Genomic DNA, 24,537 nt, shown 5'->3' on the forward strand with positions numbered 1-24,537 from the left:
CAAGAAAGAGATTAAAAAGACCTCCTCGCCTTGAGCGAGTGTAGGCGAGAAAGAGATTAAAAATACCTCCTCGCCTCGAGCGAGTGCAGGCAAGAAAGAGATCGAAAAGACCTCTTCGCCTCGAGCGAGTGCAGGCGAGAAAAGATTTAAAATCCTCCTCGCCCTGAGCGAGTACAGGCAAGAGCAGATCATAAGACCTCTTTGCGTAAGCAAATTGAGGCAAGTTGAAAGTCCTCAGTGCATCCAGGGGAGGAGGAGATGTAACCCCTGGGCAAGTTGAGGCAACAGAAAAAGTCCTTCTCACCCTCGAGTGAGTTCAGGCAAGATGAAGCTGAAAAGTCAGGGGTGTTAATGATCTTAAGTATGGGAAAGGAGAGTTGGTGAAAGCGCCTTTCCCCTTGAGTGAAACATCAATATTGACCTAGTAAGACCAGTTAAAAAGAGATTAAAGGGTGGTTGGGGGAGGTTCGCAGAGGACACCTTACCACCTAAATCATTATTCTAAAACTCAGGGAGGTAAAGAAGGATCCGAAAGGCGACTCTACCCCCAGATGAGGGGGCAATGATTTAAGTTATCTCAGGTTAAAGACTCGGGGAAGGTAGAGGGAGATCCGAAAGGCAGCTCTCCTTCCAGATGAGCAAAGATGAAGTCATGAGGTGGTCCCGTAGGGGACGTTTTCAGTTAAAAGGAAAATGGCGTCACCAAAAGCCCATGGCTTGAGATTGAGATAGAAAGAGGATCACACGGCGAGAGCCAAATCAGCAAAGTTTTGGGCGATAACGTGGAAATACGTTTGTCCTTTGGCAGATCGAGCGAGTGAGGTTTCAGATACTAAGATCGACCTACGCCCTTTTGGCCAAGTAAGTGATCTCGCGTTAAACATTATTGCTACAGACTAACCGTTTGTTTGAGTTAAGGTGATTTCCAGAGAATTAAGTACCAATTTGTGCAAAGTGCATTTGGTTGAGTAAAAACCAACCAGTCAAACCAGGTGATTGCACAACAGATAAATTAGAAGACCACATATATATGCACACATGTATATCAAACAGTTTAAGTAGAATAGAAGTTATTACATACAAGTCAAAATTAAATACAAGAGTTTCAAAGATACAAGAGTTTCAAAGGTACAAGAATTTCAAAGGCGGTAAAGTTGAACTGGCAGATGGGAGCAGTAGTTAAGTCGGAGGCATGATCTTGCCATCCACCACTTCGTTGTACACCAAAAACTCTAAGAGGTCAAGGTCGGGAAACTTGCAAGCGAACTGCTCCAAAGCCGCTCCAAACCCGGAAGTAAGAACTTGGGCAGCTTCAAGCTGAAGCTTGTCGATCTTCGTCTTGAACCCACTGTTCTCTTCACGAGCCTGGGTAATTTCAAGCTCGAGCAGCAGTTTCGCTCAGTTCTTTGGAGGCTTTGTCCCGATCTTGTTCGACTTTCCCCAGGAGGGTCTCCCTCTCAATCGACCTTTTCTCCAGCTTGGCCATCTGTTCGGCGTCGGTCTTTCGGGCCTCCTCCAACGTTGCAATTTTCTCCCTCATAGGGACGAGTTTACTCTCCAACTCGACGGCGTCCCGAAGCTTGTCGTGCAATTTCCGGCGCAGTTCAGATTTGTCTTTGTGCAAGCTTCGGAGCTCTTCGTTGAGAGCGTTTTCAACCCGCGAGAACTCCAAGCCTTGCATCATCATGTCGCATTTGATCTTCTCAGCTTCAGCTCTCGCGGTGCTCGCCACTTCCTGATGGACGCGGTTATCGAGCTCAGACTTGTCCAAGGTGTCTTTTAGCCCTTCACCGACGATTTGGGGAAGACACTCGTCGACCATGGTGTTTAGGCGCACGGTGAAAGACTTCAAGGCTTCCTGGAGAGGAGCTGGAAGGCTTGGAGTTGTTGGAGGAGCTGAAGGTTGGTGCTCACCACCACCCTCGCAAGGTTGGATGGTGAGAGGAGCCTCGAGGCGTGGTGGTGAGGCGGGGAGTTCTGTTGCAGCTTGAGAGGAAGCTTGCGTATCAGCAAGTTGTTCAGGTGCAGCTTCAGCAGCCGAGGCGTTTGAAGCAAGAACGTCCCCAGCGGACTCGAAGGGCGTGGAGGCGCTGGGGGGGTTCTCGACATAATCAGGAGGGGCGACCTCAGCTGCTGGTTGTTCAGTTGCTACTCCCCTTTTTCTTTTGCAAATCAGTCCGTCCTCGGTGCTCTCATCAGCCTCATCATCTGATACAACCCTGGGGGCCTTCCTCTTAGCCCTCTTGGGTGGTAATTTCTTCCGCTCAGGGGTGGGAATAGCAGCGGCGTTGGACGGGCCCACTAGTGGAGGATTTCCTTGAGCAGCGGCGATCTCTGCAATCGAGTTTGGGACGGTTTGAGAGCCCGCCGCTAGATTGTGGAGCTTGGCTATGGAGCGCAGCTCAGCCATCCTTCCTTTTCCCAGCATCATATCTGCACAAAGAGGCCAACAATTACAAACTAGTATGCGCAGGAAGATGAGCAGTGTAAGTCAATGCATGGAATAAGTTAAGACTATGCGCGAATCAGAACAGCGACACCAAAGTAAAAAAAAACAGGGTGATGCGAATTCAAGCTAAGGGGACTCGGAGGTAGACGAACCTATATGAACGTCAAGTTGGCCTTCTTGGAACCCAAAGGCGATAATGGAGGAGGTGACCAACGTCACGTTGGAGGAGGAGACTCCTTTCCAGAATTTGCATAAGTCTTTGTCGAGCTCCCCCATCTTCTCTGGCCCCCTAGCCCTCCTGAAGCTAGCCTCTTTCTTCCCCTTGTTCACCCAATACAAGGGGAACCCGTCGAGGAGGGTGGGGTCTTGAGCGCTGCAGCAGACGTGCACGAATTTCCCTTTCCAGTCTTTATAAGATTGCTGGAAGATGGAGAGGATGACCTCCCAGCAACCCCATTAAGGCTGACTCATAGGCGATCACCCGGGTTCTTGGCCTCGGACAGGTAAAGGAAAACATCCACCGAAGCCGGATGCCCCAAGTGCGCACAAATGATTTGGTACGCCCTGACGAACGCCCAGCTGTTGGGGTGAAGCTGGGCGGGGGCTATGTCAAGCTCCGTCAGATGCTCCCTCTCAAAGCGAGTGAAGGGGAAGCGAAGCTTGACCTTTTTTAACATCGTGGTGTAGACAAAGCAGAAGGGTTCGCCGTCGCTTCCCTGGTTGTCAGTGCAAATGGGTTCTCCGGGAGGGCAAGGGCGGACGGACACCTTGTCGTCGTGTTCTTTGCTGAAAGAAATGTGAGCTGGATCACCTCTCTTGAGGCGGATGACATCGACGTCAGTATTGATGGAGGAGGTCTCACCCAGCAAAGCTGAAGAGGCCCAGGGGTATAGTTTCTTATAGTTTGGGAGGGGCCTCACAACCGTGCTGGTGTGAGGTGGGTTTGGCTGTGGTTGGCTGGGTCGAGAAGACGCAGGCCTCACGACCTGGCTCGAAGGGACGTTAGGATCCCTTGGTGGGTTGCGAGGGGAGGAAGGGTTGGCCCTACGAGTTTTCATCGGAGGGTTTTGAGTAGATGGAGGAGGGTTTGGTGTAACTTTGGAGCGAGCCATCAGGAAAGCTGCAAAGAAAATGAAAAGGGAAGAGATGAGAGTTTGAAAGCAGAGGGACCCAACAGAAAAGAAGAAGGTAGAGGGGACAAGGGGGGCTCGCAGAGAAAGGGTTAGAAACCCTAAGCGCAGAAAAAAGCGAAGCAGGGAAAACATCCCACAACGTATGCTCCAGACAGTTAATGGATGATGCAAACCGATTAAAATGCAGCAAATATCAGTGGGAGTGAGAAAAAGGTTACCTTTTGATGATCAAAAGGGCGTTCAGTAAAGGATGTTTGAAGGAGTCGAAGTGTTCGCTGAAGCGTTTCGAGAGCTTGGAGTGAGGAAGAAGATAATGAAACAGTGAAGTGGCGTGAAGTGTTTAAGAGTTTCGAAGAGTTTCGAACGTCGCGAGAAGCGCAAACGGCAACGAATAATGGTCGTTGATGAGTCCATGTGTCGAATGATCGAAGGGGTTGGTGAAATGTCAAATCAGTGAACAGTATGAGCGCCAGCGCGCACGGCCACGTAGGTCGCCGAAAATTCGACCCTCTAGTCTTTTAGCTGAACAAATCGCAGCTCAAGACTGGGGGGCTTGTGTACCGACAGGTCATCGGGTATGATGTCGTGTCTAGCACGTGACTATGTGGGGCGTGCTCAGCAGAACACGTGGACAAGAGAAAGATGAATAGTTCAGAAGTGAGCATAGTCGCCGATTCGTGGAACTGGCGTTCTATAGTGAACATGGTCGGTTGTCGCCGGATTTGTGTGTCATCGACGTAGTAGGTAATGGAAGATCAAGTGGTCTGACATCGCCATAAGGAGCACATCGCCGAATCTCCCATTAAGCTTAGTTGAAGCTGCTGGAGGCTCAGAAGAGTAAGTTCAGTAAGATGATTGTTGCGCCAACATAGGGCGTGAAGGTTGTGTGGGTTGAAGGGAACAGCTTGCCCATCAGCGACAGGATTCCCAGAGTGGACATTCGTTGGTGGCAAGGTTTCCTCAGCTAGAGCATGCATGGCGTAGCAATAAGGAAGGTGCCACTTGCGACAAGCGATATCTCGCCTTGTCAGGTGGTGTTCCAGAGCATATTACGTGCTAGATTACTCCTTGAGTAAGAGACTTAGCCGCGCGACTGGTTATTACACAGAAATAACGCTCAAGTTACCCCAGCCCAGATGACGACACGTGTAGGGTTGGATACTACCTGTTGCCCCAACCCAGATGATGACACGTGTAGGGTTGGATGTAATATAGAAATGACGCTCGAGTTACCCTAGCTCAGATGATGACACGTGTAGGGCTGGGTACTACCTGCTACCCCAGCCCAGATGGTGACACGTGCAGGGTTGGATGCGAGCCACGCGTCCAAAGCGTAACTGCCTGGAGAGAGAAAAAACCTAGCTATAAAGGTAAACTTAACAGAATTTGCAGGGGTACGTTTTTCATTACGGCTCATTATTCTAGGTTGAGTGCACTTTAGTACGGTTCTACAGAGTATAGTTTTCTCTCAGTTTTTGGGTGTTCTTGTCACTGACTTGAGCGTCGGAGCACCACTGGCCGCAGAGGCGCCACCTTGTGTTTTTTAGGTTCTCAAAGAGGCTATCTGTGGTGTGGACTTGAAGGACACGTGGTGTCAAGCTGGTGAGGGAGATCGAGACGAGGCAACGCTCTTGCACCTAGGTCAACCGGCAGGATCAAAAACCAAAACAACCGATTGATTCGAGGAAACAACCGATTGTTTGTTTTGGTACCATAACAAAAAAACTGTTTTATCTTTGACTGAGATTTAAATGTTTTAAATGCTTACGCTCCAGTCTTTAAATGCTTTGACCAATCTTTAAATGCAATTTAAGAGTTTGTTAAGATTTGATAACAAACAACATCTTTGAATAAATTCATAAAAACAGATTTGAGAAATAAGATTTTGAATAGAGTTTTTGAGTTTTTCAAAGAGCTGAGATTGCTTAGAGTTTGTGATTGATCAAAGTGTGTAGAATAGGATTCTGCTTGTATTGATTTCAGATTATCTTCTGTAACAAGTGTAATCCTTGTACTCTGTAAAACAAGTTTCGTTTGTGTGTTTCCTGAGATTTGTTGTGTGTTCTTAAGGGGATCAAGATCAGAAATCTTAGTGTTGGTGTGTTGGCCAAGAGAAGTGTGTGTCTTGAGGGGATCAAGGTCACTTTCTTGGTTGTGGTGTAAGTGATCAAGGTGTGATTGCTTAGTGGATTTCCTTAGAGGTTTTCTGAGAAGACTGAATGTAGCTCTGGGTTTGGAGTGAACCAGTATAAACATCTGTGTACATTTTCTCTATGCCTAACTCTTTAAATTCAGTTTTGATATTTGTTTACTGGTATAAACAACCGATTGTTTTGCTGGTGCAGTGCTTTAAGCTTTGTGTTTTGAAAAACTAATTTCTTAATCAAGGTATTCGCGAAGTATTTTTATTCAAGGATTAAAAGATTGCGAAAAATCTCTTTAAACAATTCACCCCCCTCTAGTTTAAAGCCATATATTCTAACACATACCACAAAATAATGAACTAAAGCAAATAGTGTTATCTGAAGGTCATAAAAGCAAACTCAGTTTACATCCAGGAATGACCAAGATGTATCAAGATCTCAAGAAGTCTTATTGGTGGCATGACATGAAGAATGATGTAGCCAAGTTTGTAGTTGTTTGCTTGATTTGTCAGAAATCAAAGATTGAACATCAACGGCCTGGAGGCATGTTAACTCAGTTAGACATTCCAGTGTGGAAGTGAGACAATATCTCAATGGATTTTATTACCTACTTGCCACGTACTTTGCGGAAGCATGACTCTGTTTAGCGCATAGTGGACAGGTTGACAAAGACGACACACTTCCTACCTATAGATTGGAGAATATCTATGCGGAAGTTGGCCCAAATTTACATAGATGAAATAGTTAGATTGCATGGTGTACCCTCCAGCATAGTTTCAAATAAAGATCCCAAATTCACCTCCAGATTTTGGCAAACACTTCAAAAAGCTTTGGAGATTAAACTTAGACTTAGTTCAACATACCATCTTCAGACTAATGGACAATCATAGAGAACTATCCAGTCCTTAGAGGATTTACTTAGGACTTGTGTGTTAGATCATTTAGGCAATTGGGATGAAATTCTACCATTGGTAGAGTTCACCTACAATAATAGTTACCAAACAAGCATACGGATGGCTCCTTTCGAGGCATTGTAGGAAGAAAGTGCAGGACACCTCTCTGTTGGTTTCAGGATGGTGAAAGTGTGTTAATTGGACCAAAATTAATACAACAAACCAATGAGAAAGTCAAAATGATTAAGGAAAGATTGAAAACATCTCTCAGCAAGAAAAAATCTTATGCAGATCAAAGAAGAAGACCTTTAGAATTCTTTACGGGTGAGCATGTCTTTTTGAGAGTTACATCATTCACTGATGTAGGAAGAACAATCAAATCTAAGAAATTGACTCCTAAGTTCACAGGACCTTATCAAATTCTCAGGAGAATAGACCATGTGACTTACGAAATTGCTTTGCCTCCTCCTTTAGCTAACATTCACAATATTTTTCATGTATCCCAGCTAAGAAAGTACATACCTGATTCCAACCACATTTTAGAGTCTGATTCAATCCAGGTGAAAGAAAATATGTCATTTTGAAGTGAAACTAATCTTAATTTTAGATTCACAAGTGAAACAACTTCGTGGAAGAAGTATTCCCATGGTGAAAGTATTGTGGGATCTCATCTCTAGAGACTCCACTTGAGAAATTGAAGAGGAGATACGAGCATTATACTCTAATGTCTTTATTGGTAATGTAACAACATTAAAAAATAAACCATGATCCTGCCGGTTGACTTAGCGCAAGAGCGTTGCCTCGTCACGATCTTCCTCACCAGCTTGACACCACGTGCCCTCCAAGTCCACTCCACAGATAGCCTCTCTGAGAACCTGAAAAACACACAGTGGCGCCTCTGCGGCCGGTGGCGCTCCGACGCTCAAGTCAGTGACAAGAACACCCCAAAACTAAGAGAGAATATGCTCTGTAGGACCGTACTGTAGGCACACAACCCTAGCAGTATCAGCCGTAATGAAAAACGTACCTCTGCAAATTCTGTTAAGGTTACCTTTATAGCTAGGTTTCTTCTCTCTCTAGGCCGTTATGCTTTTGGACGCGTGGCTCGCATCCAGCCCTGCACGTGTCACCATCTGGACTGGGATAGCAGGTAGCGCCCAGCCCTACACGTGTCGTCATCTGAGCCAAGGCAACTTGAGCGTCATTTCTCCATTGCTCCCAACCCTACACGTGCCATCATCTAGGTTGGAGTAACTGGTAACATCTAACCCTACACGTGTCGTCATCTGGATTGGGGCAACTTGAACGTCATTCTTGTGTAGTAACCAGCCACACAGCTAAGTCCTCCACTCAAGGAGCAAGCTAGCGCACAATGCGCTGTGAAACATCACCTGACAAGGCGGGTATCGGATGCAACAAAGTGCATCATCTCTGTGATATCGCCCGTCGCAAGTGCCACCTTCCTTACTGCTATGCCATGCATGCTCTAGCTGAGGAAACCTTGCCACCAACGAATGTCCCCTCTGGGAATCCTGTCGCTGATGAGCAATTTGTTCCCTTCAACCCACTCAGCCTTCACGCCCCATGCTGGCGCAACAGTCATCTTACTGAACTTACACGCTTGAGATTACCCTTCTGAGCCTCTAACAGTTTTAACTGAGTTTACTGGGAGATCCGACGATGTGCTCCTCGTGGCGACGTGTAAACCACCCGAGCTCCTAGCATTCCTCGGCGATCTCTCACCACCTGATCTCCTAGCACTCTCATACGGTGATTGCGACGTAACTCTGGTGACCGCCGGTTACGCACACCAGAGATCGGAGAACGCCAATTCAGTGTTACCGGCGACTGCGTCGTAACTCTGGTGACCGCCGGTCACGCACACTAGAGATCGGAGAACGCCAATTCAGTGTAACCGGCGACTATGCTCACTTCTGAACCATTCATCTTTTCTAGCCTACGTATTCCACTGAGCACGCCCCACCCGGGCACGCGCAAGACACGTCATCGCACCCGATGACCTGGTCGGTACACAAGCCCCCCAGTCTCGAGCTGTGACTTGTTCAGCGAGGAGACTAAAGAGGTTTAAACTGGCGGCTTACGTTGCTTTGCGCGTTGGCGCTAAGACTGTTCACTGACTCGACATTTCACCAACTCCTCCGATCAGTCGACACGTGGACCTATCGACGGCCATTGTTCACTGCCGTTTGCGCTTCCCACAACGTTCGAAACCCTTAAACCCTTCGCGCTATTCACTGTTTCATTATCGTTCTTCGTCTTCAAGCATTCTGAACACTCTCTCTGCGAACTACAAAACCTACGTCTCCCTCAATCTTCAACTTCCTTCAACACTCATCCGATCGTCAAAAGGTAACTCTTTTACGCCTTCTACTGATATTTGTTGCATTTTAATCGGTTTGCATCATTCATTAACTGCCTGGAGCATACGTTGTGGGTTGTTTCTCTTTTTTCTCGTAACTTAGAGCTTCGTTCTTGATAGCGTCTTTCCCAGCGAACTCTCATTCGTTCGTTCTGTCTTCTTCGTCTTCAATCGAGTCATTCTTTTGCTATCCTCATTTCCTCCCTTTTCTTTCCTTTGCAGTTCCTGCGATGGCTCAGACAAAGTCCACCGCTAACCGTCCTTCCTCATCGCGAAACCCTCCTCCCAATACTCGTAGGGTCACCACTGGGACAAACCCTCCACCAACACGCAACCCCCCACGAGCCTCTGATGCTCCTTCCTCACAGGCTGAGAGGCCTGCCTCATCCCATGCCAATCTTAACCAAGCAACCCCTCCGCAGGCCGGGGGAGCCTCCCTTCCTTCGTCAGACTACAAAAAGCTCTACCCTTGGGCCTCCCCGATTCTACTAAGGGAAACTTCATCGATAAATACTGAGGTGGGGGTACATTGACTGAGGAAAGGGGATCAATCTGATCTCTCGTTTCACAAGGAGCACGACAGCAAAATCACAGTGCTGCCTTGCCCTCCTGGAGAGCCGATTTGCGTGGACGATAAGGGGGGCAACGGTGAGTTGTTCTGCTTCATCTACGCCACGCTGTTCAAGAAAGTGAAACTTAGGTTTCCTTTCACTCGCTTCGAGAGGGAGTTGTTGACCGAACTCGACATCGCCCCTGCCCAGCTCCATCCCAACAGCTGGGCATTCGTGAGGGCATTCCAGATTATTTGCGCGCACTTGGGGCTACCAGCTTCGGTGGATGTCTTCCTCTTTTTGTTCGAGGCAAAGAATCCTGGAGATCGCCCCTGGGTCAGCCTGAACGGGATTGCTGGGAGGTCAATCCTCTCCATCTTCCAGCAATCCTACAAAGACTGGAAGGGGAAGTTCGTCAAGGTGTGCCAGAACAACCAAGACCCTTCACTACTTGATGGCTTCCCCTTGTATTGGGTAAACAAGGGGCACAAAGACTCCAAAGACAACTTCAGGAGACCAAGGAGTCTCGACAACATGGGGGAACTGGACAAAGACCTTTGTCTCTTCTGGAAGAATGTGGCCTCTGCCAACATCACCCTCCCCACTGCTCAGATAATCTCCTTCGAATTCCTTGAGGACCAACTCGAAATGTACATAGGTTAGCCCCCTTCCCAACACCAAGATTCTCACTTCGTGTTTAAGCTGACCTAGGGCTCTTACCACTCTGTCTTTGTGCTGTTTACCTATGTTATCTTTGTATGTATATGCCTGCACGCTCTGTTTTTGCTTTGGGGCATACTCATTGACTTTTACCTTGTGCAGACACAATGTTGGGCAAAGGAAGACTGGCTGAACTAAGGGCGATCGCCCGAGCCCACGAACTCGCGGCGGGCTTCCAAACGATCCTGAACTCTGTTGCGGAGATCGCCGCCGCCCAGGGCCAATCCCCACCAGCTGGCCCAACCGCTGCTGCTGCTCTTCCAGCCCCCCAACGCAAAAAGCTACCTCTTAGGAAGGCCAAAAGGAAAGCCCCCAGGGTAGTATCTGACGAAGAGGCGGATGAGAGCACCGAGGATGGGCTAATCTGCAAAAGAAGGAGGGTGGCGGTTTCCGAGCCCCCAGCAATTGAGAGCGTCGTTCCAAACTTCATTGAGGACCCTCCCAGTGCCTCCACTCCATTTGAGTCCGCTGGGGGCGTTCCTGTTTCAAACGCATCAATTGCTGAGGCTGCTCCTGATCAACTCGCTGATTCGCAAGCCTCCTCACAAGCTGCCGAGGAGCCGCCTGCCTCACCACCGCGCCTCGAAGCTCCCCCCGCCGTTCAACCTTGCGAGGGCGGTGGTGAACACCAACCTTCACCTCCACTAGCAACCTCAGGCCTCCCAGCCGCTCTTCAAGAAGCTTTGAAGTCCTTCACTGTGCGCCTAAGTGCCATGGTTGACGGTTGCCTTCCCCAAATCGTCGGCGAAGGGCTCAAAGACTCCCTGGAGAAGTTCGAGCTCGACAATCGGATCAACCAGGAGGTGACAAGCACCGCGAAAGCGGAAGCTGAAAAAGCCAAGTGCGATATGATGATGCAGGGCTTGGAGTTTTCGCGAGTTGAGAACGCTCTCAAGGACGAGCTCCAGAGCGTACGGCGAGACAACAAAGAGCTACGCAAAAAGCTTCATGACAAACTCCAAGACGCCGTCAAGCTGGAGAGCAAGATCATCCCTCTGAGGGAAAGAGTTGCCGCGCTAGAGGAGGCGAAGGAGACCGACGCTCAGAAGATGGCCAACCTGGAGAAGAGGTCAATTGAGAAAGAGACTCTTCTGGGAAAGGTCGAGCAAGATCGGGATAAGGCTTCCCATGAACTTAGTGAAGCTGCTGCTGAGCTTGCTCGAGTTCGCGAGGAGAACAGTGGGTTCAAGACGAAGATCGACGAGCTTCAGCTCGAGGCTGCCCAGGTTCTAACCTTCGGCTTTAGCGTTGCTTTGGAGCAGCTTGCTTGCAAATATCCCGACCTCGATCTTTCTGAGTTCTCAGTGTACAACGAGGTGGTGGACGGCAAGATCGTGCCCCTGATCGACTCATCTCCTTGAAGACTCTTACGCTTTACCTTATTCTGTAATAACTCTCATCTTGTTCGAACTGTTCGACGCTCATGTGCGCAGATGTGCATATATATATATATATATTATATATATATAATCTTCTAACTTATCTGTTGCGCAATCAACTAGTTTAACTATCATAACGGGCGAAACTTGCTCAACTGCGTGAACTCAGCAATACTTGAACTTAACCCTCCGTGTACCGCTTTTAACTCGAGCAAATTGTTAACCTTATAACAAACTTGGCAAACTGTTAACTCAAAGTAAATTTGAGCAACTATCAACTCTTCGGCGATGACATTCAATAAAACTCGCGAACTTAAGGCAACGAACCTTAACGTAAGATCACTTACTAGGCAGCAGGTTTTGACTCAAACTAGTATTAAAATACAGTTTACCTGATCTGCCAAGTGAAGTGCCCCCTACTTCTGTCATCGCCCGGAACTCTTCTGATCTGGTACTCGCCGCACAACCCCTTCACTGTCTCAACTTTCACGCCATAAGGTTCTGGCGATGTTACCTTTCTTCTTTTCATGACTTGATCATTGTTCCCTCATCTGGGGGTAGAGGCGCCTTTCGGATCCTTCTCTACCTCCCTGAGTTTCAGAACAATGATCTGGTCTTACTGGGTCAATATTGATGTTTCACTTAAAGGGGGAAAGGCATTTTCCTTCCCTTCCCACCATCTAAGGTCACAAACACCCCTGACTTTTCAGCTCATCTTGCCTGAACTCGCTCAACGGCGGGAAGGATTTTATCTGGTGCCTCAACTTGCCCAGGGTGTACATCTCCTCCCCCCTGGATGCACTGAGGACTTTTAATCTTGCCTCTATCTGCTGGTGCAGAGAGGTCTTTTAATCTGTTCTCGCCTGCACTCGCACAAAGTCGAGGAGGACTTTATCTTTTTCTCGCCCGTCGCAAGTGCCACCTTCCTTAATGCTACGCCATGCATGCTCTAGCTGAGGAAACCTTGCCACCAACGAATGTCCCCTCTGGGAATCCTGTCGCTGATGAGCAATTTGTTCCCTTCAACCCACTCAGCCTTCACGCCCCATGCTGGCGCAACAGTCATCTTACTAAACTTACACGCTTGAGATTACCCTTCTGAGCCTCTAACAGTTTTAACTGAGTTTACTGGGAGATCCGACGATGTGCTCCTCGTGGCGACGTGTAAACCACCCGAGCTCCTAGCATTCCTCGGCGATCTCTCACCACCTGATCTCCTAGCACTCTCATACGGTGATTGCGACGTAACTGTGGTGACCGCCGGTTACGCACACCAGAGATCGGAGAACGCCAATTCAGTGTAACCGGCGACTGCGTCGTAACTCTGGTGACCGCCGGTCACGCACACTAGAGATCGGAGAACGCCAATTCAGTGTAACCAGCGACTATGCTCACTTCTGAACCATTCATCTTTTCTAGCCTACGTATTCCACTGAGCACGCTCCACCCGGACACGCGCAAGACACGTCATCGCACCCGATGACCTGGTCGGTATAGACCAGAAGCCCCTCCATCATGCACACAGATCCTTTCTTTCTTTCTTTCTTCCTTATCTCTCCATCTCTCCAACTCTCTTCCTTCTATATTAAATTCCTCTCTCAAATTTTATTTATTTTAGAATTTGATCGAACCACGTTGTAGTTGAGGAGTTAAAGAACATTTCTACCCGATCAAATTTTCAAACATAGTAAATTCATTTTTCCTCTAAAGATCCTTTGTTCTATGTTTTTCTTAGGATTTAGTCATCAATCTTAGTGGGGTTAGTTGAGAAGAGTAACTCTCTCAACTTATTCTACTATATACTGAATTTCTGTTTTGTTTGGATAACTTGCATTGCGTCCTTAAATCTTGAAGCTTATCCAGACTCAGGGGATAAAATTCTAGAAGTTTCTTGGAAAGCAAGCAATTAAGGTAAGGAAAGCTAAATTTAATTTTTAATAACACCCTAGGTTAGAAGATCTGGATGTGGAAGGGACTTGGTCCCAATATTCAATTTCTCTTGCAGGGATGTTGTTTGTTTATATATTTTGTTGTTTGTTTATATATTATTTAAACTTGTAGAAATATTAGATTTTGATGGTTTAATATTTAAGTGTTTTTTTTTATGTTAAATAGACTTTTGAATGTTGTGGATCACATTTTGAATGATATTGTATGATAAAAATGGTATGGAATTGAATTCATACATTTGAGATCATGTATGCACTGATGTTTGTTGTGTATTAAGTATTAATGCCTATGTGGTAACAGAGATCTTCGAGCTTCACTAATGATCTAAGTCACATAGACTAAGATATCAGGTGGTGAGAAGCTGATGGGGGAGTTCATGCACACCGTGACATATGAGATGCACGACTTGGGTTGTATTGAACTTACCCTGATCCTTTCTATTAGATTCGATGGTAATCTTTGAATCAGGTGTTAGTCTTTGGTAGGACTTACTTAATACGAGTATTCCAGAAGGCGTCAGATATTATTTTGTTTGTTGAATATCCTGGATGTGTAAATCCATGTGAGATCCATGTGATTATTTTATGTTGGTATTTGAAGAATATTGAATAATTGAGAAATTGATCATGTAATTTGGTTTTCTCTTTTGATTTAATTGTGTATATTATAAAATTTTATTTTCACTAGCGTACCCTTACTTTTCTTGATGTGTTGTGAACTGCGATGACTGTACTATATGTACACGAGCAGATGATCATACAAGAGTTGGAGGTCTCAAGAAGCTTTAGGACGTTCCTTAGAACTTTATATTGTAAATATCATGTATTAGGAATGTTTTGAAAAACTCTAAGTTTGTATAGAAATATGTAGAACCTGTATTATAATAGTTAGATGTATTATTGGGATGTTACAAGAGGTTTGAATTATGTTTTATTAGACAACTGTCAAAATGGGTTATCCAGCTTACTCTAACATGTTATGGATTGACCATTTAGTGAGTTAACCTAACCTAACTTATTTATGAGTGAATTTTAAAAGGTGAGTTTGATCTAGTTTAGGACAGGTTAATTGGTTAAACATATACATATTATGACCATGACATATGTGAATATATACAAAACAAGAGGTTAGGGGGTTGGTGGTGTGCAACGTTGTTGTTAAAGGGTGTCAAAATAAGTTCAAATCAGTAAGTCAACTCAACTCACCATGAGTTAGAAACAAGCTAGGTTGGAAAAAGATATAAATATTTTAAATGTGGGTCAAATTGAATGTGACTCACTTAACCTATGGATTAAACGAGTTTGAGTTGAGTTGGAGATAGATTGACCCATAACTCATCAACAACAACCCTTTATCATCATTTTCACCATTTTTTTATTATAATTATTTACCATTTTTAATTATGTAGGTTCACACTTTGGTCTCTTTTAATATTAGAATGTTATTCAATAGTGTTTAAATTATTTGGATACTTAATTTATTTGTCTGCCCAATACATTAGACACTTTAATTTTCTCATGCTATATTTTATAATATCACTTTCAAATTGTTGTGGTTAATACTTGATGAACACTTCGATTACACTCTAATAAGTAGGTGGGTCAAATCAATCTACTTTGATTGATTGTAAGAAATATATAAAACAAATTAAGAGATATTAAATGAATCAATTCACCCAAACTACCAACTAGTGGCGGATCAAGCTAGGTTACAAAATTCTTGATTCATAAAACAATGAGTCGAGTTGAATCGTGGTAAGTCAACTTGTGTGAGTTGAATTAACTCACTTTGACACCCCTACTTGTTTATGATGAGGGTGTTAGGAGATTGGAGGTGGTACGTACTTACGGTGAAAAATACAAATCCTAGGTAGAAAAGAGGGAGAAAAAAATACGTGAATTAATATATTTTAATTTTGAGAAAAAAAAGTAAAGAAAAAGAAGAGTTAGAGAGAATAACTAAAATCCTTTAACTCTAATTTTCGATACCTCATTTTTTTTATTGGATTGGATTGGATTGGTTTGAACTATGTTAAGATGTTTTTTATTATAACTAATCGATAAGGGAATTCGACTTACCACAAGTTTAACCCAAATTTTTCAGGTTTAATTTTTACCCATATCAGAATTTACAATTTTTTTACTTGAATTAGATTTTAATTGGTTTGGAAACTTTAATTTGATAATTTTATATTTGATTAAATTTAGTTAATTTAATTTTTTTGAAGATGAAACTGGTATTAAACTTTTCAAATTTTTTTTCACATTCTAGAGCTATGAGTACCAAAAATTGATTCTAAGTTAAAATAAAAAAAAATCATAAGACTCATAAAAAATGTTTATATTAAAATTTAATAAAACAGTAATTTTATTTATGTACTCATTGATTACTAACATTTATATATTAAGAAAAAAATAAATTTATTAATGACACAAAAATGAAATTATTTGTAGATCATTCATGTGAATAAAACGGTAAAAGAAAACAGTTTTTAAATAAAATTATGTTTATTCTGATTATTAATTATTTTTTCTCTTAATCTTCTCTCTTGGTCCAACCAAAGCATTAAGTGTCCAGTTCTGATTTATTATTAATTGAAGTAGGTTAATTGAATAGAATTGGCATGCGCTACACGTGTAACTAAATAGAATCAATCAAATCTGAGCCGTTAAAAAGCACTACTTTTTTGAAACCATTTCTACTGCATTACAAAAACCCAACACACTCTCTCATACCATTTATTCGAAGCCCTCAACCTCAAAACCCTCTCTTCCTTCTTTCTTCCTTTTTTCTTCTCCGTTCCCAAATCAAACCTAAATTTCCCACCTTCCAACCCTCTCACCAAATCGACCACCACCACCACCGCACCCACCACTATTCATTTTTATTCATTCCTATATACATACAGAGGGAGAGAGGGGAAATGGATTCGGATCAAGGAAAATTATTCATCGGTGGGATTTCGTGGGACACTACGGAGGACAAGCTCAAGGAGCATTTTGGCAACTACGGCGACGTTTTGAGCACTTCTGTTATGCGGGAGAAGAACACTGGCAAGCCCAGGGGCTTTGGTTTCGTCGTCTTCGCGGATCCCACCATTCTCGATAGGGTTCTCGAGGATAAACATGTCATCGATGGCAGAACGGTGACGCTTTATCCCGTTTATACTTCATTTCTGCTGCTGCTTATGCTCGTTTTTAATAAATTTTTTGGGCGTGTTTGTTGATGTGCTGGTTTCGAATTGAGTTGTGTTTGGTTTTGGGATAAAATGAGTTTTTTTGTGGTGGAATGATTGATGGGTTTTTGGTAAGGGTTTTGTTTTCGTGGTTTGCTCTTGGAATTAGGGTATGTGAATGCTGGTTTATTTATTTTGTATTTCGAGTGGCTAGGGTTTTTTTCTGTAACACTGGGCTAATTTGTTCCTGGCTCTCTTTGCTACTTGGTTTTCTTAGTTCAAGAAGTGTTTTTGTTTTGACTACTGTTTCAAAAGATAAGGTTTTTTTGTGTTGTCTGCGGGCGAACTTATCAGGAAACAAGTAGTCGAAATGCTATTTGATGTGTGAACGCTGCTATTTGTTTGCAGTTTATCTGTTACTAATTTACAATAATTGATAGTATGCTGATATTTTAAGAATTGATTATATGAATACTTGTGCTTATGCATATAATTGAAATGACCCTTTTGAAGTTACTAGATATGTTCTATTTCTTTCAATGATATGCATAAACACTAGTATTTCGGACTAAGTTAATATTGGTTTACCTGTTTTCTTGGATGAGCCTACCCCAGCTTGTACGCTGTACCTCCAGTAATGATTGTTTTGAGATTGTTTGATTATCATGTTTTGTTTTGGATATATGGATATCAAAATCCATTATTTAAGGCCTTTTTGGCTAATTTCAATCCTATACAATCTTTTCTTGTCATCATCAATTAAAGTACTAACTGTCAATTATTTCATAATGTCATCATTCAGGTTGATGCCAAAAAGGCTTTCTCAAGAGAGGATCAACAAATTTCTGTCACCTCGAGAGGTGGAAATTCCAATTCTGGCATGAATTCTGGAAATGGAGGAAACATCAGAACTAAAAAGATATTTGTCGGAGGACTGCCTCCTACCCTGACTGAAGAAAAATTTCGTCAGTACTTTGAGTCTTATGGACATGTAACTGATGTAGTAGTCATGTATGACCAGAATACTGGGCGGCCACGAGGATTTGGATTTATTTCATTTGATACTGAGGAGGCCGTTGATAGGGTTTTGCACAAATCATTTCATGATTTAAATGGTAAACAAGTTGAGGTAAAGCGTGCACTTCCCAAGGATGCCAATCCTGGTGCAAGTGGCCGTATGATGGGTGGTGCTGGAGGTGGTGGTTCTGGAATTGGTGGGTATCAAGGGTATGGGGCATCTGGTGGTAACCAAAATGCATATGATGGTCGTATGGATTCTAGTAGGTATATGCAGCCTCAAAGCGCTGCAGGTGGATTCCCTCCTTATGGTTCTTCTGCCTATAGTGCTCCAGGGTATGGTTATGGTCCGGCTAATAATGGTATTGGGTATGGTGCATATGGAAGTTATGGCGGTGCCACTGCTGGGTATGGTGGACCTGCTGGTGCAACCTATGGAAATCCTAATGTTCCTAATGCTGCTTATGCTGGTGGTCCACCAGGAGGCCCAAGGAGTTCATGGCCTGCTCAGGCACCTTCTGGTTATGGATCTATGGGCTATGGGAATACTGCTCCTTGGGGTGCTCCAAGTGGTGGTGCTGGATCTGGTGGCGGTGGTCCTGGTTCAGCAACTGCAGGTCAGTCCCCTGGTGGAGCTGCTGGATATGGGAGCCAAGGTTATGGATATGGTGGGTATGGTGGATATGGTGGAAGTGATAGTTCTTATAATTCAAGTGCATATGGCACTGTTGGTGGACGAACTGGGAGTGCTCCAAACAATAGTGCTAGCGGTCCTGGTGGGGGTGAACTAACAAGTAGTGGTGGCAGTGGTAGCTACATGAGTGGTGGCTATGGGGATGCAAATGGAAATTCAGGTTATGGAAATGCAGCTTGGAGATCAGAACAAACACATGCATCTGGAAATTATGGAACCCCGCAGGGAAATGGTGGGCAGGTTGGTTACGGTGGTGGCTACGGTGGTGCTCAGTCTCGACAAGCCCAACAACAGTAATTTTGATAGTTGGATATCTTGCTGGATTTTGAACTTCAACTTGAGGATCCCTAGCCTTTTAAAAGTCTTAAATCATGAGGTCACAATGAATTCTTCCAGCAGCAAAGGAGGGGCTCAAAGATGGATGTCAATACACAATGGGACTGGTTGGATTGCTTGAATCCCAGTAGTTTGCAGTATCTGCTTTCGTAGTTTATAATAAGTAGTTGGTTTAAGTTTAAGAGATACTAGATGCTACTTTCTATTTAGTATTTGTTTCTGCGTGTAGCTTTAATTTGCGTGCTTATGATTTTAGTTGATCTCGAATGGCCGTTCTTGTAGCATTTAAGCTATAGTATGATATTTCATCTTATATGATGGTTTGATGCAGCTTATTATCAGTTGTCTTTTTGTGGTTGAATTTTATTTAGTGTCTGTCATTTTCTGATTACATATTGTCTAGACTCATATTTTTATTGTCATGACAACTAGAAATATGAAGATGTAGTCAAGCTATTTAATCATAGCAGTGGAGACTTGGATTGATCACTTCGTAATGGGTAGCGTAATCGTAGTGATAGTCAAAAACTTTGAGTATGGCATAATCATTTTCCCCCTGTATTTGCACTTGTGTTGTACAGGAGGAGAGGTGCACGAGTATTGAAGTGGTGGAGCCAAGTGTCCACCCATGTCTAAGGAATGAAATTTGGCGAACCAACGCATCGTCGAATTGGAGATTTCTGTGAGAAAAAATTCCTTAACTTTCAATCTGGTCTATGGTGGCGGAAAGATATTGAGAGTGTCAGCAGCACATTGACTATTTCAGTTGGCCTACCTATAGAATTTTATCCTATCCTAATCTTGGGGTGTCAAGTTGATTGATGTTTTTTGGATTAGGTGTTATGGAATTTAATCTACATCTGTTTTTATGGAAAACTTATTTTATATTTCATATGACCGTTTATCTAATTTTGCGTAAATTTGAAGGTTTAACTTTGCAAAAATTTGTTTGCTCTTTAATTATATAGTAATGATTTGGATATTGTCATGTGTAGAATTTAAATGCTTAAATGCTATTTACCTTATCCATTAATAGGAGATAATTCGCAATTAGCTTCCCAAGATATATCTTGAACAATGTTTTTCTCAAATATGGTATGTGAATGAAGAGTATGTATATTATTTTAGGTTCATAATTGTTTGCTATAAAATCTTAGGTTCTAATTTAATGGCAAAATGTGCATGCACTTTTTTTTATCTATGCTAAAACGCGAGTAACATAGTATGCGCGTTTTATTCCTTCTACCTACGCAATTCACTTGGCAGGTTCTTCCCTGTGCGAATGAAACGCACTTTCTTTCTGTAAAGTTAACTGAAAGAAGAGGAATGCTATTTATGAAGTGTCAAATGGAAAAAGATGAACATTAAGCTGGCTGGACAAGTAATTATTGTTGAATAAACTTTAAATGAAATTGTGGTTTTCAAAATTAGAAGTTACTATAAAAGAGTGGAATGACAGTTTGGATATGTAAAAGGTCAAAAGTTGTGAGTGAGATTTTAATTATGTTGTTAGTGGGGTTTTAATCTTATAATGGAGATTTTTCTAGAAGAGCTTCCTAAAGCCTATAAATAAGATGTTTTTTCAGTTGTAATATGCACCACAAAAAGAAATACAATAGATAGAAATATAAAAGAAGAGTGTTTTCTTTAGAGAAAATTCAAGTGAGTGATTGTTTGTTTTACAATTTGGTATCAAGAGCCAATGATTAATGTGATGGGTTAAATACCGCTACCACAGTTAACGAAGGCGACCACATATGATAATTGGAGCATTCAAATGAAAGCTCTTCTCAGTTCTCAAGATGCATGGGAGGTGGTCTTTCGAAGAATCAACAAATACCACAGGTTATACGGCGGCTCAAACCAAGGTGTTGAAAGAGATGCGATCAAAGGGTAAGGTGGCACTATATATGTTGTTTTGAGCGGTTGATGAGTCGGGCTTTGAGAAGATTGCTAGTGCAACTACTTCAAAAGAAGTGTGGGACATCTTAAAAAAGGTGTTCAAAGGAGTTGATCGAGTTAAGCAAGTGCGTCTACAAACTCTTCGTGGCGAGTTGGAGAGCATGAAGATGATGGAGTCAAAAAGTGTATCTGACTACATTACGCGTGTACAGACTGTGGTGAATCAACTCAACCGAAACAGTGAAACGTTGACTGATGCACGAGTTGTGGAGAAGATTTTGAGAACATTAACTGACAATTTTGAGAGTATTGTGTGCGCAATAGAAGAGTTAAAGGACCTAGCGACGCTCACAGTCGACGAGCTTGCTGGTTCTCTCGAGGCACATGAGCAACGAAAGAAGAAGAAGAAGGAGAAAACACTCAAGCAAGCACTTCAAACAAAGGCATCAATCAAAGATGAAAAGGTACTCTATCATCAAAGTTCTCGAAATAGAGGGCGTGGTCGTGGAAGGCGTGGAAACGGTCGTGGTGGAAAAGGCAACAGTCATGAAGGGTACAATAAGGAGAAGGAAAAATCGAGCCAACCAAATTGGCGTGGAAGAGGAAAAGGCAACCAATCGAATTATTCCAACATCGAGTGCTACAAATGTCACAAATATGGTCACTATGCGAAGGATTGCAACTCTGACAAATGTTACAATTATGGTAAAGTGGGGCATTTTGCAAAAGATTGTCGTGCTGATATAAAGATAGAAGAAACAACCAACCTAGCCTTGGAAGACCAAATGAATGAAGGTGTTCTCTTGATGGCTCAAGATGAAGTCAACATTAACAGTGACACTCTATGGTACCTCAACTCAGGAGCAAGCAACCATATGTGCGGTACCTATTCAAAGATATGCAAAAGATTGAAGATGGTCATGTGTCATTTGGAGATGCGTCAAAGGTGGAGGTTAAAGGGCGAGGTACAGTTTGCTACTTACAAAAGGATGGCTTAATTGGGTCACTCCAAGATGTTTATTACGTACCAGACCTTAAGACCAACATTTTAAGTATGGGACAACTCACGGAGAAAGGTTACTTGATATTTTTGAAAGATCGACTACTACACTTGAAGAACAAGCAAGGGCGTTTGGTTGCTTGAATCGAGATGGCAAGAAATCAGATGTACAAGCTGAATTTGAGAAGCATACAAGAAAAATGTTTGCAAGTCTACATAGAAGATAAGACATTGTTGTGGCATCTCCGTTTTGGTCACCTACATTATGGTGGTCTAAAAGAGTTAGCGAAGAAGAATATGGTGCACAGGCTACCCAACATGGACTACGAGGGAAAATTTTGTGAAGAATGTGTGCTCAACAAGCATGTGAGAACCTCGTTTCCAGAGAAGGCTCAATATTGGTCTAAGCAACCTCTCGAATTGATTCATGTGGACCAATTACTCCAGAATACTTCGGCGGTAAAAGGTATTTCATTACCTTTATCGATGATTTCTCACGAAAGACTTGGGTTTATTTTCTGAAGGAAAAATCTGAGGCATTCGAGGCATTCAGAAAGTTCAAGGTGATGGTGGAGAAGGCAACTGATAGACAGATCAAAGCTATATGATCTGATAGAGGTGGCGAGTATACTTCAACGACTTTCATGGAGTATTACGAGGAGCAAGATATAAGGCGATTTCTAACTGCACCATACACTCCTCAACAAAATGGTGTGGCCGAGAGGAAGAACCAGACCATTCTCGACACGGTTCAATCAATGCTTAAGAGCAAAAAGATGCCAAAGGAATTTTGGGTGGAATCTGTGCAATGCACCATCTATGTGCAAAATCGATGTCCACATGTGAAGTTAGATGATCAAACACCACAAGAGGCATGGAGCAGACAAAAGCCAATAGTTTCTCATCTCAAAGTGTTTGGTAGTGTGGCTTATGATCAACGAAGAACGAAGCTTGAAGACAAAACCAAAAGGTATGTTTTTATTGGGTATGATGAGAAGACAAAACGATACAAGTTTCTTTTCCTTGTTCTTTAATTTCGTACCTTCTAGCATCATTTTCATCTTATAATTGTCTTTTCCTTTTGCCTTTGTGAAATGAACCTTCACATCTACTTAACCACTTAGTTAAGTTAATGTCCAGTGTGGATTTTCCTAAGGTCTTCACTCTTAAATTCCTAAAATCTCAATCTAAGTAAAGTGTCAAACCATAAAATAAACAATCCTAAAATCAACTCATATCACTCCACTAAGAGATGCTTTATTTCTTGGAGTTTTTTTTTTAAATCATAAATTCAAGTTTAACCACAACAAGCATTTGTGTATGTGGACACATGCTCAAACAATCTTTTATCAATATACTTGTGAATCATTGCAACAACTTTCAATTCAAAATTTCTCAATCTTTGTCACTCTTACCTTCTGAATTGTCTTTGTAAGAAATAGGCTTGTGTATATCCTTACTGTATAAGTGATCATCCATCATGGTTTTCAGTAGGAATAGTTGCATGCAACTTGAACATGTCCTCATGAGTAATGTCTCCACTATGAAAGTATAATTACAATATTTGTTTCTCTCATACTACAAGTGTAAAATACATCATTTTTATAGTCTCTCACTAGGATTTCTAGTCTCACACTATGATGTATATCAATTTCTTGTCTTTCTCTTCCTTACAAGTTCCCTTTATATAGAGAAGAAGATAAATATTTTTTTTTCATAAAGAGATAATGAATAATTAATGTTTGTCACATTTTTAAGATACCTAGAAAAAACTATCTTCAATTTTCTAGGTTGAACTTTAGAGTTTTCAATAGTTAAGGTATAACTCAAAGACTTTAAATGACCATCGTTAAATATATTTGTACCGGGATGACCGACCGGTCTTGTGACCCGGTCAACCCATGTGTCAAGACCATACTTTAAGGTACGAGGTCGACCATGTGTCACACGTGGCCGACCGACATAAAGTGCTCAAGTCAAAGGTTGACCCAATTAACAAAGGTTAACCTATGGTTAGGAAACGACCTAATCCAACCCTAATCGCTAAGTAACCCCCTAATCCGACCCAACAGCGAGGGCCCATCAAGGTAATATAAATATCACGCATTCCAAGGAAGAAGGTACGTCATTATCTACAGTATTCTAGCCAACCGAATACGATACCCCATTGACTTGAGCGTTGGAGTGCCATCTGCAGGTACCCCACCCACCTGAGGAGTCATCCAGCGAGAAGGACCGAAGGAGGAAGTAAGATACGACCGACCGAGCGACGTCCGAAGACAATAGTTCTCCCAGTCCCCAACCTAGTTGGAGAACAATATTCAATAAATCATTTACTAAGATAGATCATTTACTAAGATTTATTGATCACGGTCTCCTATTAAATAAGGAGAGATTCCCCATATATATATATAATGTGCATAGACAAAAAAATAAAAAGAGTCAAATTTATAGTTGAGTTTGACTTTATTGACACATATGAGGGTAGACAAAAAGTAAGATCACCCTAAATTCATCGGTATGGCTTTAGTAGAGTGAATCCAAACATCTACTTCCATGTTTTTTTTTCGCAAGCACAATCTCACCTTCATGCAAACACAGTTGGAGTCGGGAAGAATCGTAATAGCCTACTTAGTTGGCCTATACCTGTGATTGTGATTTGTGCGATGCAACATGTTTGTGAGAGAATGTGTTTTTTTTTTTTATTTCAATATGAATTATAGGATAAAAGATAGCATTCTGTTTTATAAATACATAAATTACATATAAGTAATGAAAAATTGACCTTTTTTTCTTGTCATAATTAGGACACAC

The 24,537-nt window shown here is 42.7% G+C and overlaps 2 protein-coding genes across 3 annotated transcripts; both read left to right on the forward strand.

Moving 5' to 3' along the window:
• The first annotated feature begins 16,306 nt into the window (after positions 1-16,306).
• LOC137827161 (heterogeneous nuclear ribonucleoprotein 1) lies at positions 16,307-19,713 on the forward strand. Of its 2 annotated transcripts, XR_011083673.1 has the most exons (3): positions 16,343-16,744; positions 17,577-18,928; positions 19,403-19,713. XR_011083673.1 is itself a non-coding variant. In XM_068633382.1 (2 exons), the coding sequence occupies exons 1-2, from the start codon at positions 16,523-16,525 to the stop codon at positions 18,780-18,782; spliced, it is 1,428 nt and encodes a 475-aa protein (XP_068489483.1). In that variant the 5' UTR covers positions 16,307-16,522; the 3' UTR covers positions 18,783-19,162. The 2 variants fall into 2 exon arrangements, 1 of the variants encoding a protein (XP_068489483.1); XM_068633382.1 differs by lacking the exon at positions 19,403-19,713 and having other exon boundaries at positions 16,307-16,744; positions 17,577-19,162.
• A 1,171-nt stretch (positions 19,714-20,884) lies between these two features.
• Positions 20,885-21,721, forward strand: LOC137825098 (uncharacterized). The gene has a single exon (XM_068630773.1). The coding sequence runs from the start codon at positions 20,885-20,887 to the stop codon at positions 21,719-21,721; it is 837 nt and encodes a 278-aa protein (XP_068486874.1).
• The last annotated feature ends 2,816 nt before the right edge of the window (positions 21,722-24,537 follow it).

The sequence above is a fragment of the Phaseolus vulgaris genome, chromosome 8 (assembly GCF_000499845.2).
Source record: "Phaseolus vulgaris cultivar G19833 chromosome 8, P. vulgaris v2.0, whole genome shotgun sequence".
NCBI classification, from domain to species: domain Eukaryota; kingdom Viridiplantae; phylum Streptophyta; class Magnoliopsida; order Fabales; family Fabaceae; genus Phaseolus; species Phaseolus vulgaris.

Coding starts and splice junctions, on each gene's coding strand:
- LOC137827161 (XM_068633382.1), top strand. CDS start 16,523: ATGGATTCGGATCAAGGAAAATTATTCATCGGTGGGATTTCGTGGGAC. Junction 16,745..17,576: donor ATGTCATCGATGGCAGAACG/GTGACGCTTTAT, acceptor GTCATCATTCAG/GTTGATGCCAAAAAGGCTTT.
- LOC137825098 (XM_068630773.1), top strand. CDS start 20,885: ATGAAGATGATGGAGTCAAAAAGTGTATCTGACTACATTACGCGTGTA.